Source organism: Anas platyrhynchos, chromosome 4 (assembly GCF_047663525.1).
Source record: "Anas platyrhynchos isolate ZD024472 breed Pekin duck chromosome 4, IASCAAS_PekinDuck_T2T, whole genome shotgun sequence".
NCBI classification, from domain to species: Eukaryota; Metazoa; Chordata; class Aves; order Anseriformes; family Anatidae; genus Anas; species Anas platyrhynchos.
The window spans coordinates 16,461,147-16,480,715 of NC_092590.1; the positions used below are offsets into that span (position 1 = coordinate 16,461,147).

Consider the following 19,569-nt stretch of genomic DNA (forward strand, 5'->3'; position numbering starts at 1 on the left):
ATCAGTGTAGCCAAAACCATCAGGTGAGAGACAACAGTATTTTTTCCAGCTGCATGTGTTGAGGAGCCTCCCTGGCATGCAGCCCTCATGCAGTGCTGCCTCCTTACCATGTCCTGCGCTCAAAAGGCCAAGGGGCCTGCTAATGCCATGCGCCTTGGGGCGGGAGGGCTGGGGGGGAGCAGAAAAGAGGGGCAGGACAGCGGGCTGCTTTCTCCTGACCCCCTGCAGTCGTAGAGCAGCGCCATCCTGGGACGTGGAGCCAGTGTATGAGCACTGCAGGAGGCAACTCTGGAGCTCTGGAGGTCCTTGGGTTTGGCCAGCTTTTGCTTTCTTTAGATACTCTGTTGGTATGAGCTTTCAGAGGGCTTGCTGATAACGCAAGGCAAGGCAGAGCAGAAGCCAGGTAATTATTTGCAGAGAAGAGGTTGTGCCCTGAACCTCGCCTGCCTTGCAAAGGCTGCCTCCACGGGGCCACCTCCGCCACCAGAGGAAGCAGGTGGTGGTCTCCCCTGCCCCAAAAGCGACAAAGGCATCGCTGTGAGAGCGGCTGGTTTTGAGGAATTGGCTTTTCGATGGCTTGTTTGGGTTTGGGCCAGCAGATACTGGTGACAGCCAGGTAAGGCTAACAGTTTGACTAGCGACTGAGCCAGGATGTGGGAAGCTGGGAAGGAATATTTGGAAGGCTTGAGACAGCCCTGGCGTGGCAGCAGGCTGGGGAAAAGGTGCTGGTCTGTTTTCTGTGCTCCTTCCCTTCCTCTTTGCCCTCTGATAGCCCTGTCCTGGCTAGCTGGAGTCAGCCCATCAAAAACTTGCTTGTTCTTGGGAAGGTTTTGCTCTAATGGTTTAGCCCAAGAGGTAAAAAATAAATGTCCTTGAGTATTCCTGGGAATTGCCCTGGGGTGAGGTTTTGTGTCAGCTGCCTCCCCGGATCCCAGAGGAGTCTTAATGGGGTAAGGGCTTAATAGATTTGTGGTCAGCTAAAAGGAAGGGGGATGCTTTGCTTCGTGGGCTGATGCCCGTGGTGGGAAACACGCTGGGTCTCAGCAGCCACCTGCCGAACCGTGATGACCCTATAAAGCACAAGTCCAGGGGCTGCAACCACAAGGGACAGACCTCAGCGGGAGGCTGGCTGCTGGCTGCGTGGTCAGAAATGACTGCAAGGAGGGCAGGGAGTGCTGAAAAATAAAATAAAAAAAGGTGTTTGCTTGGAAAAAGGAGAGCAAGAGGAGAAGGCACATCTCCATGGTCCACTCTCACTCCTGAGAGAAACACCGGCTGGGGCTGCGGTGCTCTTGCTCCCCACCTGCCAGGAGGTACAGGGAGGCTTTCAGGACCAGGAGCTGAAGTGAAACCTGCCCTCTTAGCAGTCAGAAACCGGTTTGTGGAGCAGAGCTCTCCGATGAGTGCCGAGAGCCTTCCGGAGAGGATGCACTTTCCATCCTTTCTCTTTAATTACGCTTTTTTCAATTTAAGACATGTTTCAAAGGACAAGCAAAAGGGATCCTAACACACAGTGGGAATTAAATGTGCTGTTTTATGTTAATCTTTTTTTTTCTTTCTTTCTTTTTTCCTTCTTCATTTGGTACTTTTTGGAGAGTTCCCCCCCCCCCCCCCCCCCCATTGTGTAGGCTGCCATCTTCCTGTGTTTATTTGTAGCAAGCATGTGGGCATAGCCTTGCTTACACTCGGAGCAACTGGGGAACCACCATAAATGTAGCTTATCTGCTTTCTGATCCATTTTCTTTTGCATCAGTTTGGATTTGTGCATCGTCAGTAACATCTGTGCTGCTTTAGTGGCCTACAGTTTTTGAGTCTAATTAGCTGGCTGCTTGTAATCAGGACTATTTCAACTGTTGTCATTCTGAATGTTCTTTTTTCCCTTTTTTTTATGCCACATTTGCCTGATTGACCTTTTTTTTGTTGTTGTTTTTTTTCTCTGTCTTTCTATCGGGCTGCTCCAGGAGCCATGGCTAATCATCTTATAACCAATGCTCTGCTTCGTCCTCATGGCACTAACAACCCTTATAATACATTGCTCGGGGAATCGGCGGTCTATAACAACCCTTCTGTCAGCATGTACAACGCACAAGGTGTGCTGGAGTTTCTCTCTAATTTTTCTAGTGAGAATTCCATTTTCTGTGGCTTCTTTTGGCCCATTTCTTTCTTTTCTTTTTTCTTCCTTTTTTTTTTTTTTTCTCCCCACACACACGCTTTGTTTTTTTGGAACTGGGCACAAAAATGATCCCCCCCCTTTCCTTTCATTTCAGTGCATTTTTCCATTTTCCTTAGGCTTTTTTTCCATGAGCGATCAAGTTCACTTTGAGAGACACTCATCAGTCCCACTCAAAGCATTCATAGTAGTTTTTATTTTGATTTTTTTTTCTCAAATCCCCGTGCTTTTGTATTGTTTTGGTCTTGTGTCTGTGTTTTGTCAGACGTATCCATTCCTCTCTTTGTTGTCAGCACATTTCCTCGTTAAACCATTCATTTCAGAAACAGGAACACCTTTGAAGGTAAGTGAAGCTAAAATGGCCTTTGACACCAAAGCTGCTCGTTCGAAATGGCAGAGAGAAATGCGGTCAGCAGCGCACCGGCGTGTCTGCCAGAGGTTACACGAGTAAAAATGCAAAACAAAGCAAAACCGCCCTTGATCTGTAGGAAAAAAAAAATGACAGCTGAAGCGAGGAGTGGAGGTCGGCTCTAACAAGCAGAGCTTAGGCATTGTAGGAAACGTTTTGCCGTTTGCATTAATACGTTTTCTATATGCTATTAGGAAGTAAGAAGAAAGAAGGAATAGAAAAAAGGTGTAGGGGAGATGAGGAGCTCTCGGCATACCCTCCTTGCGGTGATAACAAGGGAACAGGTAGAGTCAGTGGTACCTAGCTGAGGCTCCTGCTGGGAGATCAGCCTCTTGTCACCTACGTGGAGAGACTCCTCCAGCCGTGGGGACCGCTGGGGTTTGTAGGCAGATGTCCTGGTGCTGCTGTAGGGACAGGTAGATGTGTTTAACCAGGACCCGAGGGGCAGCTGGGGAGGAAGGAGCTCTGCCAGCTCCTCTCTGTGACGGCTCTGCCACCTCCATTTGATCCAGGGGGGCTTGCTTGAGAGGTGGCCAGATCCTCACAGAGTAACGCTGCTTCCAAGCATGTCAGGTGTCCCCTCCCTGTGAAGCAGTTCCCAATAAAGGATCCCTAAGGAAGGGAGAATAACAATGGTTATCCTGCAAAGAGTAAAATCCCCGTTATGCTGTATAGCAGAGAACCGTTCACAACAGGAATAGATATCAAACTGTATCACTAGGGTATTTTCATTCAAACCACAAGGAGGCACGTGTGTTTGCCCTTTTTGCTGTTCCTAAATTTCCTAAGCCATGCTAACTTTGTGCAATCAATTTGCTTTCACTAATGCTTTTTCTAAAAGGGACTCCTGTTAAGCTTGAAATGCTCTGCGTTATAGGAACTTCTGTGTATCGCCAATGTCAGAACAAGCTTTGATATTCTGTGTGTTTCCTTGCATGATAATGCTGAGATTTGAGGGACTTTCAAAACAGGTTGCAGCAGGTAATGTTGGGTCAACATCTGGCTTAAGACAAGGCCTAATGTGCAAGTCTGGGTGCCTTGAGCGAACAAAAGTGTTTTGAGCAGAAATGTGACAAAAGGGTTTTACGTGCATTTTAATAATCTTGTGTTCTTCTAGCTGTTGAGACTGGATTCTGATACAATTGCCTGAGTTAACAACGTATTGTTCCACAAATAGTGTTATTGATTCGGAAGTGCTATTTGGTGCAACACAAGCGGATGGAAAAGAGAGAAACCTGCCTAGCCTCCATCCGTAGGAGATTAAAGAAAGTGGGACCACTACTGATCCCATTTAAGCCGCAGGAGCTTTCCCATTGACTTTACCAGGCAGCAGAATGCAGCCCATTGTGTTCAGGAAGCTGCAAGTTAATTAATGATCAAAGAAAGCGGTACAGCTATTGCTTTGCAAAGTGGTTGTTGTCCTGGGACCAAGCATGCCATTAGAAAGTGTGAATATTAGGAGATCCCACAGGGGAAACGAAGGTTAGCAAAAGCAGTTTGGGCTCTTTGGGATTAAAAACCCTGCAGCCTCGGCTAGGACTGGTGTGCAGTGAGGGCTCGCTAGCTCACGTCACTCTACTAACTCATCCCATGTCACCAAGGCTATGATTTTTGTGCACCTTCATCTGCCACTTCTGGTGCTGCCCATGGACAGAGGCAGGACACTATAGAGAGGGTAAACCTGGGGTCTTACCTCTTCTGTCCATGCCACCCCCTCCCCAGTTACAGGCGTTAAAATACCCTCTCTGCTCAAGCCGAAGCTGCCACATCTGTGTTAGGGTCTCAGCAGGAGCATTGAAAGAGGCTGGGGATGAGAACCCAAAAGGCCAAAGCCTGGTGGCAAAAGCAATTCCTTCAGTGGGACAGAGCGTAGAAGAAGGAGGAGGTGGTAGGTGAGGAGCCTGGCACCCCGCAGCACGTGCACAGCGCCTGCTGCCATTTGCAGCTGATGGATGTACGCTCGCTCGGTCTCTTGGATGCCTAAGTGTCTCAGAATGGCCTAACCACTTCCAGGAGTGATAATTTTAAGAGAAGAAGGAAATCACGTAACGAGCTCTGCTTAAATCACAGCGTGCCACAGACCAGTGCAAAGTGGGAAGCTGACAGTTAAACAATGGCTCTTCATCTTCATCTCTGGCTCTCTCTCTTTTTTTTTTTTTTAATCCTTCCTTCTCGATAGCTTCATTTAGAGATGCCATTATTCGATCTACTATTTCTCTCACCTTTGTTTGCAAAGTCCATGTAGCTTTCCATGTGTTTTGGTTATAAAAGAACCGAGGAAAAAAAAAAAAAAAAAGCTTCCAAAGCTTCCTTGCAAAAGTGTGTAACGTGCCAGCAGCCCCATGATGAGCAAAGTCGTACTCTTACAAAGCACTGTTGCAAAGGATGGACAGCAAAACATTTTAGCAAGGAAATGGATTTCAGTTTCAACTGCCAGGGGTTATTATAACTAACAGTAAGTAAAGCCATTCGTTTTAAGACTTTGGAAATGACACTGACAGTGCCTGTCTTTTCAAGCATGACTGTTGCGAGCTTTAGACTTTTCTTAAAATTTCCAGGGATTATTTCTTGATTTGTGTTGCACGCTGGACATTTATAATGGCATTGGAAAAAAAGTTTTAAATGTGATTATTTTTTTTAATGAAATGTAGCCTATTGATATTGCGCGTAAAATAATTTTCTGTCTAAAATGTCAATATTTTTAACCTGAAATAAACCATGTAACAAATTCATGTATTCTGGGCAGTGAAAATTATTTCCGTTAACTCTCTTCTGCATATCATCAACTTGCTTTTTACTCATGTTTCTCCTACTGTCGCTGTAAGCTTACTTGTTGTTTTTTCTTTCCTTTTCTTCATGCTGTCGTTTAGAGCCCTACAGAGAGACAAGTATGGGAGTAAAGCTAAACATTGCATATCAAATGTAATTTTTTTTAGTTCACTTTTATTGCATCACATATAGATGATGTAGTTAATAAAGGAAATTCATCTCACAGTTTTGAAATTGGAAGAATCTAAAGCTTATGAATATACATGTGTATATGTACGTGTGTGCGTGTGTATGTGTGTGGGTATATATATGTATGTGCACATACATATATATAGAGAGAGATAAGATTAGATGGTGCCTTCTTCGTTTATTTCCCGTTTTTGTGGTATCATTTACCCAGCCTAGTTTTTCATTTAGCCGTGCGTACGATTCCTTTGAACTTCACCTTTTAATTTGCAAGGTCGTGGCATTTTTATACGGCGTGTTTCATTCCCCACCCCGCTCTGTTTTCACGTGCAATGCCTCCGTTTTATTTCCCTGCTGACCCCCCCGGCCTCCAGCTCTATGCATTGGCAGCAGAAGCGGCACTCGGTGCCTCAATGCATACAGTGCCCAGCCATCAGACGATCACTGTTCCCATCGCATACAGTCCTCCCCTAAAACGCTCACCCCTCATCTCTCCCTAAACATCATGGCTCGTTGGGGGAGCTTCCAACGTGAAAATAAGTGGCTTTGCTCTATGTCTGTGATGGCTAGCTAACTTTTTTTTTGTGTAGTTCCCTTGTTTTCTGGAAACACGGGACACAGCAGCACGCTCTAAGCTTCAGAAACCTAAACTCGGACACATTTGGGGCATTTCACTCAAAAGAGAACAAAATCCTGCAGTAGCATTTTCCAGCCGTTGACATACACAACTACTGCATCGCAGATATAGACTAAACCCTGTATTTTCAGAAGGTACCCATGCCATGTACCAAGCATGGCGTGAGCAACCATTAACCCTAAATTGTTGGCTAAAGGCTCCTCTAATCAGCCGCTGCTTGCTGGGAGTTGCTCATGATTTTCTTGGCAACACCCGAAACCCTTAGCTGAAAGGTAGATACATGATTTCATGCACTCCTCGCTCTGGGGAGGCCAATAATCCAAAAAATGAAAGCAGGGCAGCTTAAACTGCCAGTGGCCCGAGTTTCTCCTCCCTTGCCCACTCGCCCCACGTTGCTTTCAAAGCATTTCTCCGCCATCCCCCGCAGCGTGAGGGAGGCAGGAGTCAAGCCCAGACTTCTGCTGGCAGCGTTGACGCAGGCAGTTAGTGGGACAGAAGCGACCAGGCCCATTTGTTGCTAAAATCCAAAGGTCTCATCTGTGGCTGTATGTGCATTAAATGCTCCTCATGCAAGCCAGGCAGCTGAATTTCACTGGGCTGCATTGTCCGACACAGCAGGCAAGGCAGGAAGGTAGCGAGCCAGGCCTAGGGGCATCCCCAAGACCCTGTCGCTCTGTGCAGGTCCCCCCGAGCCTGCCGTACCATGGCAGTGATGGTAGTTTATCTTCATTAAGCCCTCTGCTTTCACTGGGAAAGTAAAATAGAAGCTACTTCTAAAGGCTCTGCGAGAGCCGGCAGCAGCTGTCTGCAGCACTGATTACATTAGCAATGCCACCTGCCCAGTATCAACTAAGTTATTTTGGCCACGGCCGTGGAGCAGGAGAGGTAGGGCATTTAGCCTTATTCCCAAAAAGCTTCAGACAGGAAGCGTTCCACGCCCCTGTCTTGCATGTCTGCACAAGCTAATCACCAAATCTTGCCTTTAGGGCCTATGCCTTTCCTCTGATGTGGAGAGAGGATTTATTTTTCACCTTCAAAGCAAGTAAGGATGCAGTCCTAAGTGAAATCTGGGTAATGATTAGCCTTGTGCTGTGAATACATTTCCTCAGCTGGAGTGAATTGCCACAGAGCGTGGAGCAAGGGCTGTTTGGGCCAGCTCAGGCTCACGTATCCCTCAGCCCCCCCGAGACATTCAGAGCAAAGCCCCGAGCCTCCGGCAGCAGCCGCGCACCATAGCCACGTAGGAGATGCTGGTGAGGAGAGCTTATTCCTTCCCACCAGCTCTTGCTGCATCAAGTTAAAACTCTTGGCAGCACTTTTCCAATTTTCGGTGGCCAGACCTTAAGTCGGCGAGGCAGAGCCGTGCCCTCTCGTTTTGGCCGAGGCGCTTCTCGCTGCTGAGCCCGGCCCGCCAGGTGCCTTCCCCCAGCAGCGTGGCAGCCTAGGAAAGGGGGTTTTGAGTGTGCACATCCCGCGTGAGTGTCCTCCTGTTTGTACAAGTCACCCTCTCTTGTGTAATGTTTTTCAGAGGGGCTTCTGAACAATGCCAGGGATACAAGTGTCACGGATACTCTACCACTGAATGGTAATCACGGCAACAGCTACAGCATCGCCAGCGGCGAGTACCTCAGCAACTGCGTGCAAATCCTTGACCGCGGGTACAACCACACCGAGAACGCCCTCGAGAAAAAGATCCTGAAGGAACTCACCTCCAACTACATCCCTTCCTACCTGAACAACCACGAGCGCTCCAGCGAGCAGAGCCGCAACCTGATGAACAAACTCGTCAACAGCGTGGGCGGCGGGAGCGAGGACGACGCCATCGTGCTGGACGACGCCACCTCCTTCACCCACGAGGAGAGCCTGGGCCTGGAGCTCATCCACGAGGAGTCGGACGCCCCGCTGCTGCCCCCCCGGGTGTACTCGGCAGACAACCACCAGCCCCACCTCTACAGCCGGCGGCGCATCCCGCAAGACAACAGCGAGAGCTTTTTCCCTTTGCTGACCAACGAGCACACGGACGACCTCCAGTCGCCCAACAGGGATTCTCTCTACACCAGCATGCCCACGCTGGCTGGCATGCCCATGACAGAGAGCGTCACCGCCAGCACCCAGACCGACCCCCCGCCAGCCAAAAGCGGTGATGCCGACGATGTTTACTACAAAAGCATGCCCAACCTAGGCTCCAGAAACCACGTCCATCAGCTACACACGTACTACCAGCTAGGTCGAGGCAGCAGCGACGGTTTTATAGTCCCGCCAAACAAAGAGGGAACTCCCCCGGACGGCAATGCAAAAGGACCCGCTCACTTGGTCACTAGTCTATAGAAGATTAAGCAAAAATTAAGCAAACAGACAACAAACAGCCCCTCCGTAACACTCGGTTTACTGTTCTGAGTTAATACAAGCAGTGGTAATATTGTGTGTACTCCTAAATCTTCATGCTGTTCTAAACAAAATGAAACTCTTGGACTTTTTTTACTGGAATTTTTAGGCCAGCCCGGAAAAAAACAAAAAAAACAAAAACAAAAAAACAAACAGGAACTGCTGCCCCCCCTCTTCCTCCCCATCCTTCCTCCCTTCAGACAGACTTCATTATGTTAATGAAAGAGATAGGACAGATAACGGCACACTTCGTGGCCTTCTCAAGTTATGCTGTGTTTGTTTAAACAATCCTTGATGCTGTGTTGCTCTTAATACCGAAAACCCGGTTTAAGAAAAAAAAAAAAAAAAAAAAAGGCAAAGAAAAAAAAAAAAAGGCCAAAAATGTGCATTTGAAACTAGTAGAGATGACGCATCTAGGTGGGAGTGCTGCACAAAACAAACGAGCTAGCAAAGCTGTTTATTACAAATCCAGATCACGTAATGGGTTTTGGTCACTCACAGCTGGGTTTGACCGCAGCACCCTTTGCTGCCGGAGCAAACCAAACAAAAATTAAATGAGACGGAAGGGAATCCTAGAATTATATGCTAAACGCATATTTTACGTTTTGCTGTATTAACTGATGATAAAAAACTAATGGCAGAAAAAAAAAGAGAATCGAACAATTTCTATGTAATGTACAGATACTAGCATTGCACATATAGTCTGCTTTCTGTTCCTCCAGAACTTGCGTCCCTGTTAATGTAGTGGAAAAAAAAAAAATAAGAACTTTTCTGTTGTGCTGGTCTTGTAAGTTTGTCTACCAGTAGGAGCAAGGTTTTTCATAACTCCTATTTTTCTTTTCTTTCCTTTTGCCTCTTCCCCTGCCCCTCCCATCCCGGTAAAAAGTCTCACTGGGCAAAAAAATAAAAAATAAAAAAAATACAAACACCACTTTCTAAGGACCATTTTTAGTAACGCGATAACAGTTTCTTTCCAGCCAAGGGAGTCTTTTATTTCCTTGCTGTGTCTCTCTCTTCGGCTGGCGTATTGCCGGCGGACCTTTTGCAGAATAGAGCAGGGCAAACTTGATGTTTACAGTGCACAACCGATCGTAACAATAATCCTGCGAAGCATCTTTGGCAAGCAGCCCCTCACCCAGGCCATAGGCTCGCATCGAGAAGCCAAGAGGTTTTTGTAGTCGTAGCGGGGCTTCTGCATGAGACGGCGACTTCCCCGTAGGAGCTGAAGGGCCTTCACGGCTCTGCCCGGCCCCCAGTTTAGGCACTTGTACTGCAGTGGTTACGAAGAAAACTGATGGATGCGTAGTGATCTAAAAAGTACTTTTTGCAGTGATTTTTAAAGAAAAAGAAGTCTTCTGTTCGTTATTTCGCCTAACAGGAAAGTTATTTATTTGACAGGATTTTAAGTAACATAGGCTTTCCAGAGGTAAATTAGCAGCACGGAGAATAATTTCTTTTTTTTTTTTTTCTTTCCGCTTTTTTTTTTTTTTTTTTTTTAATTTATGATCATTTTGTACGGTCTCAGCAGTTGAATGACCTCATTACTAATATTTGTTGTAAAAGTGAAGCTTGTTTGCCAACCAATAAACAACTGATCACAATTTAGAAGACACTGTATGTATGTACTGTACGGTTAATCGCTCCTCTCTGCTGTTCCTCCCTCCACTGCTGTCTCCAGTACGTTTCCTCTCCTGTAAGGCATGGGTGAGCAATGCCAAAGAAGGGAAGCCGAGCTGAGCAATTTAAGCACAAGCATTAACGCGGCTGCGGCTGACGAGAGACATCAGGGTAGCGAGACTTGTTTAGGGGCGAGAACAAAGCTGGTCCACCTTTCTCGCAGGTTATTCCAGGTCTGTTTTGTGCCTACTGTATATACCAGACGGTGACGTACAGATGATTCGAGTATAGTATTTCATGTGTCGTACTTTTTTAATCATTGTAATTTCCTTTTTCTTTTTTTTTCTTTTTTTTTCTTTTTTTTTTTTTTTAATTTTTAATTTTTTAATTTTGATTCTTCTGAGATTAAAAACTGCTGGTAGCATGTCAAAGAGTAAAACAAGTCCCCGTTAGGCCTCCTCAGTCTTTGTTTGCTGTCTCTTTATTTTCTTGCTCCGGGCGTTCCCCACAGAAGGCGCCATCGCCACCGCCAGCCACGTTGCCCTAGAGACCCCGTCAGCCTTCCCATCCCACGGCCAAGGGCCCAGCCTGCCGTCGTATCCCCCAGGAGCAATCAGGTCTGTGCAAGGGTCTGTTTGGGGCCACCTGAGATGTTCCTGCAGCCAGCTGCTCACGCCAAAATGCCACGGGGCAGCAATGAGGTCTATTCCTGACCAAGCTCTGCCTCCCGGCGGGGTCTAGATTTCGGCGTTTCCCATCCTGACCTTGGGAATCCCCTGGTGTCGTAGCGTAAGAGTTGTCGGCCAGCCAGGTTGTGCCTCCCCGTTCGGTTTTACTTTTCATGCCAGCAGGGACTGCGCTGGGAGGCGCGTGGCAGAGCCGTGCGTGCCATGCGAAGCGAGCGGTGCAGACCCTGTGGCCGTGCCCATCTGAGGCTGCAAAGCCTCGAAACACCCGACACACTTCAGAGTATTTCGGAGAAAGTTAAAAGGGCCCGTTAGTCTCTTCTACCTGCTAGTATGAGTCTCCAAAAAATAGGTTTCCAGGCGGGATTCACGTCACGCAGAGGGGGAGCTCCACTGTAGCAAATATTGCCACGATAAAACGGGAGGGGGGTGATCGGTGCAGAGTGGCTGAAACTATGCACGAACAAACCAGTGATGGATTTGCTATGGGGTGACTCCTGTCCTACCGAATATCTTTGTGGTTCTTTGGTTCTCCTCCCACGTGTTTTTGATTTATGGCTGAACAGGCTTTTTTCCCTCCTTTTCCATCCCTTCTCTCTTCAGCGTCTCCCCTCCGGCCTCCTTGCCTATTAGCGCTTTGATTGCAAAAACTGCTGCTTATTTTCAAGCTGATTATTTCCGTCCCCAGGCTGATCTGGCACCACAGGGTTCGCTGTTGGTGCTTCTTATAGATTTGGTAACAGCTGAATCGCAAAAGAGGGGAAATAGACATCATTAATTACATTAAGCCAAAAATGTTTTAAAACTGTCGTTCGGTTCGGGGAGGGCAGGGAGCAGGATGGGGGGTATTTTCATCATTTTTTTCCCTGTCAAAGCAGTCTCTTGTCATGTTAGATAGTTGATTATGGGCATGGTGAAGGTTTCTGCTCTTTGATCAATGGCTCAGTGGATGCAGGCGTTATGTGACTGGGATCGTAGCAGTGTCGTCCGTGCAGACTGCAGCACATGAAGCTCAGCTCAAGCCCTTGGAGCCTAAACTCAGAGCGTGAGGGAGGCATTTCTTCTAAGAAATGCTTCTGGGGCATTTCTTCATGGTGGGCAAAGGTGGAGAGACACAAGAGAACAGCACGTGGCACACACGACAGCCTGCTGAAGTAGCTGTTACGGTATTATAGCCGTACCTACGCTCGGGGCATGCAACTTGGCAAGCTGGGTTGAAGTGTTTAGGGATCTGCTTTTGTAGAGCTTTGTTAAAAGAAAGGGAGGGAAAAAATGCATGTAGAGATAGAATATTAAAACTTCATCATTCAGCTGCGGTGAGCATCCCATTTTCAATGAAAAACAGAGTAAAGGCAAAAAGGCAGTGCTTGGTCCTACAAAGCCATCCACCTGGTACATAGACTGCGCTTTTTGGAAACATGGGACCACATTTTGGAGATGCTGGTTGCTGGGCATGTAAGGAGTGAGACTTTCCAGTGTCAGTATGTAGCTTGCGGCATCCTTCCTTCATAAAGCCTTGCATGCCAGTGGGAAAAGGGAAGGGAGAAGCTCAAGGCTGTGAGGTGAGCACTGAGCCACGCTTTGTGCACTGCATGCTCCTGGAAAGCCTCTTGGGATGTTTTGCAGGTGGTGAATCCTTTTTTCCCCTGCTTTTTCTAATCTGCACAAACCCAGGGTTACTTTCCCAGTGCGTTCCCATCACAGAGCGCCCCGTAGCTACCTGGTGCACAAGCTTGCTGGACTATCGCTACGTTTCCCACCACTCAAGGACGCTTTGGCTCTGATGGGCTCTGCTTGTCAGTCTTCTGCAGGAACCACAGGAGACGAGCTGCATAAGACTGTAAAGATCTCCCTAAAACATGCGAAGGAGAGACGCAACAGGAAACACGCGCCAAGACAGACTACAAGACTATGTAGGCTGGAAGTAGGGGAGGATCATCACAGCTTTGGCGACACCGTGTAGGCAATGCTGTTTACCACAGTGCTGCTCCTTTCCTCCTGTTAATTGCATTGAGCTCCCTGAAATCTCTGTTTGCTAACCAGCCTGCTCCCTTCCTCCTTGCCCCCAGACAACGAACAGCAAGGTGCTCCCGAGGGATGGGGCAGAAGGAGGTGCTGAGCCATGGGAGGGCTTTGTGTTTGGCTACCCGTGTCCCTATTGCTTCCATCCTGCTTCCCCACTGGGGCTCTTCTCTGGCTGGCCAGCCTCGCTGCCATACAACCCCACATGCTCTTGATCTTGCGAGGTTATAAAGAGTACAGTACCCTGCAGACTTGCCTGGATAACAGGAATAAAAGGGTAGCTCATCTTATAAAAAGCTCTCTCAGGAAAGCCGAAGAGCACTAGCTTGGTCATCTGTCACACCCTGATCTCCTCCTTACACTTAAAAAGAGAAGTTCTTTATTTTTAGCTACCTGCTGCATGCAGCTAGACTCTATGCAAATTTTATTTAATGAATATTTCAGGGTTTAAATAGTCTGTGCTCATGAACACTACCACAGAAGTGTCATGTCGTCGCAGGTTCTCTGGTAACGCAGCAGAGAACATCCAAAGGAATGAAGCTGAAACCAGATAAAATCAGCGATTAATGCAGCAGTGGCCGCATTATCCATGGGCATCCTTGGCAGGGACAAGGGCAGAGGCTACCGATGAGGAAATAGCAGAGGCTGTAGATGAGGAAATCATCACTGCTGCTGCTGACTTCTGCTGCTGGGTGTTGGCAGGACAGCAGCAGGGGGCTCACTGCTGGCTTGGAGGGGAGCTGGAGGAGCACCCGAAGGGGTACTTGCAGGAGGGCAGCAAGCCCTGGGGACACGTGAGCGTCTTCCCAGTTCAGGAGAGGTGATCTGTGCAATGATGAGATGTTGAGACTAGGCAGGACAGCCAGAGCTTGGAAATCTTGCTTTTGCACACCAGAATAGCTTGCTACAGGTGGTTACTGCTTGTCGTATCTGGCTCTCCAGGTGGTGATAGTCTTCTCCCACACAATGCCAACAAAAAAAAACTCAGCTTCTAACTAATTGCTGTCTTTTTTTATTTCCTCCTCCCTTGCTTCTTTTCTTATGTTTCTACTCCTTAAATACTCTGTACACATGTAAAAACCCAAACTAAAACCTCAATAATAAAAAAATATATATATTGGTAAACCCAGAGCAGTTATTATGTGCTGGAAGCAAATGCTTGATATTCTCACAGTGCTGCTTAAACCCCCAAACAACAACTTCAGTGCACAAGCCGAGCTGCACGACCGGCTCAGCTGGTGTGAGGGGAGTGCTGCCAGCAGCTCACAGCCTCACGTTGACTGCGGCCCGAATCCCAGACCTTTAAAAGGGATATTATGCCCAAAGACAAGAAGCATCCGCATTTTAATAGGCAAAAAGTCCCATCCTGGTGACAGGAGTGAACATAGTGAGAACCTACAGGTGTCTTTTCCTTTATTTCTTTTTTATTTCCTTTATTTTATTTTATTTTTGGACTCAAAAACGTTGAATATTTATGGCTTCCCCTTGGTGCCACGCGTGCCATCACTCACACCGGCTCCCCGTGACCGGAGGGGCAGCACCTGTACCTCTGTGGTGCAGAAAAGCAGTGGTGCTTTGCTCTGAACTCCACGCACACGGATGACCCGGTGTCTTTGGCTGCCGCTTATAATCAGCTGCATGTACCCTTACAGCTTTAGAAAGGTTATTTCCAGCAGCAGGATGCTCCGTGGGTAAATTATGGCTATAATAAAGCTGTTTGCAACCTGTCTTCTCCCACTCCCCTCTGAGGCAGCTCATGCAGAGCTTAGTTCAGGTCCTCGTGGCAGGAAAGCTCAGTGCTCGAAGCACAAGCAAGCTCCTGTGCTTCAAAGGTTTGGTGTCCCACCTTGGAGGCACGAACCTCCAGTAACCTCTGCTGATAAATGTTTTTTGGGGGGTGAGTGGTCAACAGACTCATTAGCCGGGCTGATTTTATGGGAGATAAAAGGGGGATTGAGGGCATGGCACTCAGGGAGCAGCACCACCCAGGTACACCGGGTGGCCAGGTGGAGCTGCAGCATTTCCAGCACAGCGTGGCTGGGAAAAGCAGGCTTATGTCTTGCAGCTGTCGGGCACCTGCACCAGCTCGCCCTTAGCCTCTTCTCTTTAAAAATGAAAGTTTTATGGTTCACAGCCTTGTCAACCTTGCTGCTTTGGTGCAGGTGCCTTCATGGCCTTGCAGGCGCCTGTGCTCTGCCTTTCGACAGCCTCCACCTGAGCAGGTTCCTCCTTCTTGCTTGTGTGGCTGCCATTTGTGCATACGGATGAAAGGATAGCATGGCATTACAGAGTGCTTCGTATTAAATAGGTGGGGTTTTCTAGTTTCTCCCCACGGTTACAATACGCACGCAGGCGTTTTTAGCTGCTGGCAGTTTGCGCCACGATGCAAAGCAGCCCACCGAGCTAGCAGCAGCGTAAACGAGAGGAGAAAGGGCATCCCACTGCCAGGGAAAAAAAAAAAAGAGATGAGCAACGAGAAATGAAGAAATTCCCTTCTCTTCCAAAAACCCCGAAAGAGCAGCAAGAATAGCCACGTTGAGGGATAAGCCTGAGCAGTTCCTGGTGGTATTTCCAATGGCACCGTGCAGATCTGCTGCAACGGGGATGTTCTGGCCCTCGGGTGGGTGGGAGATGGGCTGAAATGATTTATGCTTAAGAAACAGCTCAGGGACAGCATTCATCCTTCTTGGATGTGTCTGGTCTTTATTAACCACTCCCTGAATGTTATTATGAGAGCGTCTGCGTGTGTCCACTCCACCCCAAATAGCACAGATGTATCTGATATTAAAACAAAAACGTTCACTCTGCAGTTATCCCTACTGATTAAAAAGGGTGTGGACGGGGAACCCGTGAGAAATGCTGTTTGTTCAGGCTGGGTTGGTGCAAGCTCAGGGTTGCAGCTCAGCTCTGGGCTCCCCTTGCTGGAGCATGGCCACCCCAGGGAGCAGCGGGCACCTTGTTGTGGCCCTTCCTCCACTGAGCAGTGTCCCATAAATATTGAGGGAAGCCTCGCCGCCTTTTGGTTGGGTCAAAATGCTCTTAAAAAGTAGCAGGTGGCTGCATCGGGGAGGTCTGCATCCAGCTGGTTGTGGAGCGTGGCTGGGTGCTGCTCGGGGGCTTTACCAGCTCTCTCCTTCTTCTCCACAGAAAGCAGCAGGACGCCCAAGCAGGAGCCGGTCTTCAGAAGAGTGACCATGGAGGACAGTGTCATCTAGCGCCCGGGGCACCCGCAAGCCTGCCCCAGCGAGCCCGCGCTGCTGTGCTGCCTCAGCTCCTCTGTGCCTCGGTTTACCCATCCCTCAACGGGGACCACGCAGACAGGAGAGGCCCACGAACCAGTCTCCACAAAACCCTCGGCAAACACCCTCGTCCCCACGGAGAAACCAGCCCGGCTGAGATCGCTGCTGCCCTGTGCCTGGCAGTGCCCCGGGAAGCACGCTTGTTGGTTGGCCACTTCTTTTAAGCAGAACGAGCAAAAAAAAAAAAAAATAATAATAATAATCTTTTGTAGTAACAAAGGAGGCCTTTCTGCTCCAGATGTCGGCTTCTTGACTTGAAAGCGCTTACAGACAGCTGAGCGTGCTTGGCCCCCCTGGTGAACCCCGCTACGTGCTCACCTACTGGGCTGTATAAAGGCGACCCTGCTGCAGTTAGGGCCCTATTGTAAATACAGGGAGGGTCAAAAAGGGAAGGAAAAAACTAAAAAAAGGGATGAAGAAACAGCCCTCACACCAGAGGAGGGTGAACTTGCCAGCAGAGTGCTCTCAAGCTGTCACTTGTACATAGGGACCGGCACGTACGTCTAGCAGCAGCTCTGCTCAGCAAAAGCTTCCAGGGAATGCTGCTTGGATTTCGCTGTCATGTGTAAATAGAGATTTTTTTTTTTTTTGGAAAAAAAATAAGCCTTAGTTTCTCGAAGATAACGATTCTCCATCAGCTCGGCTGTGAATGGATATATGCAAAGCCACGGCGTCTGCCTGGCATTGCGGCAGGGGTCTGGCAGCCCAGGTGTGCCGCTGCGGCCGGTGCAGGAGGCACCTGAAGGACGGTGGGCAGGGGGCTCAGCAGGCATTTCTCCCTCGGTCCTGTCAGCGGGGTGAACTCTCTGGCCCGTGTCCTCCCCAGGGAGCTACGGCCCGGGCTTCTCGGTGCAGGCATGGCAGGTGGGATGGGCAGAAATCACCAGTAAGGGATGCAGACCCCGTCAGCGTGGTTCCCCTGAGGCTTTTAATATTAATTACAAAAAGAAACAGAAAAAAAAGAAATAAAAAAAAAAAAAAAAAAGGAAAACGTACACCAAACCCTGCAGACTTGTTAGTGGTGTTGGGCCAGCTCCTCTGCACTGGTGGAAACCACAGGGGAGCTCTGGAGCTTCCCCATCACCCTGCACAACTCAGAGCTTACTGAGTCCTTACTGACCCTGAGCCCAACAGCAGCAGAAGAAAACTACATAGCAGATGGAAAAAGGTGGCCCAGAATAACTTTCCCTAGACATAAAAGCCTCTATTTCACCTGGCATTTTTCAGTGAAGCAGTGCCAATGTGGAAGCGTCCCCTCCCAATGAAAAGCCCACTAGCACGGCTATCTGGTAGCTTGCTGGTAGCTATAGAAACACCTATTGCACAAATTCAGCGTGGTATTTGGGGTAGAGCCCTCACTCCTGGCAGGGAAAGGCCAGCAGCTTACCAGAAGCTGCCTGGTAGTGCCAAGGGGGTTAGGCACCCACACCAGTAAGGCTCCTGCCGCTGCAGGGCTGTTGTTTTCCTCTCGCATACTTGAATACCTCCGCTGTCACCTGGCTCTGTGGGACTGTGGTTACCATCAGCACTTCACAGCTGCCCAGCAACGAGCGATTGAATGATTTATCGCTGTGGCACGCAGGAGATACCATGCTTTTGTTCACCCCTTCCTTTGCCCACATCTCCTCCAGCCCTGCACGGTGTCCCTTGGGCCATCATCTCCAGGAGGAGACTCAGGTTGCACCCCTAATGGAGGCTGTCAGATTTATTTTTTTTTTCCTTCCTGGGCTACAACAAGGGACAAAATCTGAACAACCTCCCCTGCTTTATGCTGGAAAGGTTCTGGGAACTAGACAGGGAATTTGGAAGAAAATAAAAAGCTCCAACAAGTTTGAAAGCTCATGATTTTTTTCAGTCGCAAGGGGATGGTCCTTATGGTTTCTAGAGCCTAGAAGGGCAGTGCTAAATCCTGGCCTGAGGCTGCCCAACCCTTGGGAGCTCTGGGGTGCTGCTTGGGGTGAAAGGGGGGCTGCAATTGCAGGAAAGCAGAAATCCTCTACCTTTTTTTTTTTTTTTTTTTTTTTTTTTTTCAACAGATTATTGGAAAGCAGCAATCCTCTGGATTGCTTTTTTTTTTTCTTTTTTTTTCATTCAAGCCCTCACTATGAGTTTCTCTCCCCAGACAATCCTATCATCCTGCACCTTAAGCCTTTGACACGATGTCTAGAAGAGTTATTCTTGGAGCCAGTTGCGACAGCGCTCGCTGTCTCTTTCTTCAGCCCCGACGAGGCTGACACCCGGTAACTGATGGTGAGGGCTGTAGAGACCAGCCCGAGCCCCAGTAAAAATGATGAATCCTGCCTCCTGCCTCCAGGCCGATGGCACATGGGTTACCTCTTGCAGATATCGGCCACTGTGAAATCGCTGGAAGAGCACCAGCGCGTTTTGCGTGGCCTTCTCCAGGGCCCTGGGATAATGCAGACAATCAGCTGCCACCGAAGGGATCCAGGAACTTAATTGGCGAAGCCAATAATTCCCATTAGCAAACCCCTTGGCCCTGTGGTTCCCCGGGGCAGAGTTTTGATTTAATCCAGCCCCAAGTCAACAGTGATTTATGTTTCACTTGCTTTACATATCTTAACTGAACTTCCTTACTCCTCAGGCATGGAATGAATCTTAATACATTGTAATTACTGTACTCCTGTCGATGAAACCATATGAAAAGCTATCACGGAGAGCATTAATAAAATGTACATTATGAAAAAGAATTCGGCATTGTCTGAAATTAATAATACGCCAGACTTTTCTCATCCACGCCTGCTCATTACAGGCCTGCCCTTGAGGTTTTTTGTTAAAATGCCTCGTTCAAACCACTCACATAGTTGTAGGGGGTGCAAGTTATGTGCTGTAGGGCTGCATCCCGGGTAGATGTACCGCACGAGGATTTATTAATCTGTTACGTCTTTCAGGCATTGATTTTAGTGGCATTTATATAATGCTGGTATGACTAAAATGAACTGATTGATTCATGCGTATGGATTAGTTTGCCTAAGACTTTGAGGCTAGGTAGGTTTATCATGCACTGTAACGACAGAATTCATCACTGTATTATTTACAAGAGACTGAACTGGCTGCATCTCAATAACTGAAGAGATCTTCACTGTTTTATTTATGTATAAATGTTTACTTAATCAGCCACCAATTTTGTTTAGCGGAATTTGTTAGCAAACGGAAATTGTAAATGATAACATGGTGTCTATTTTTAAATTTATAGGCTTTCATCTATAGCGAAAATCCAAGATTTCCAAAGTGTCTTTGTCTCCCGGCAATCAACAAGCTCTCTTGTATATGCTTTTTGGTAATTGCAATTAGCTACCGCAGTCCTTCACTTTTAAAAAAAAAAAAAAAAAAAAAAAAGACCCTAATACAGGAGATCTGAGTGGTAGTGT

At 48.0% G+C, this 19,569-nt stretch overlaps 1 protein-coding gene across 23 annotated transcripts in view; it reads left to right on the top strand.

Moving 5' to 3' along the window:
• Positions 1–18,213, top strand: part of ADGRL3 (adhesion G protein-coupled receptor L3) — a 524,429-nt gene extending 506,216 nt beyond the window's left edge. For 7 of the 23 annotated variants that reach the window (XM_038178121.2, XM_072037065.1, XM_038178123.2 and 4 more), the window contains 3 exons: positions 1,962–2,090; positions 5,450–5,467; positions 7,700–10,635. In XM_038178121.2, the coding sequence (XP_038034049.1) occupies positions 1,962–2,090; positions 5,450–5,467; positions 7,700–8,499 (947 nt within the window). In that variant the 3' untranslated portion in view covers positions 8,500–10,635. Of the gene's footprint in view, positions 1–1,961; positions 2,091–5,449; positions 5,502–7,699; positions 10,636–16,028 lie in introns of those variants that run through there. The other 16 variants (XM_072037073.1, XM_072037075.1, XM_072037076.1 and 13 more) reach the window with 7 other exon arrangements.
• Positions 18,214–19,569: the final 1,356 nt, after the last annotated feature.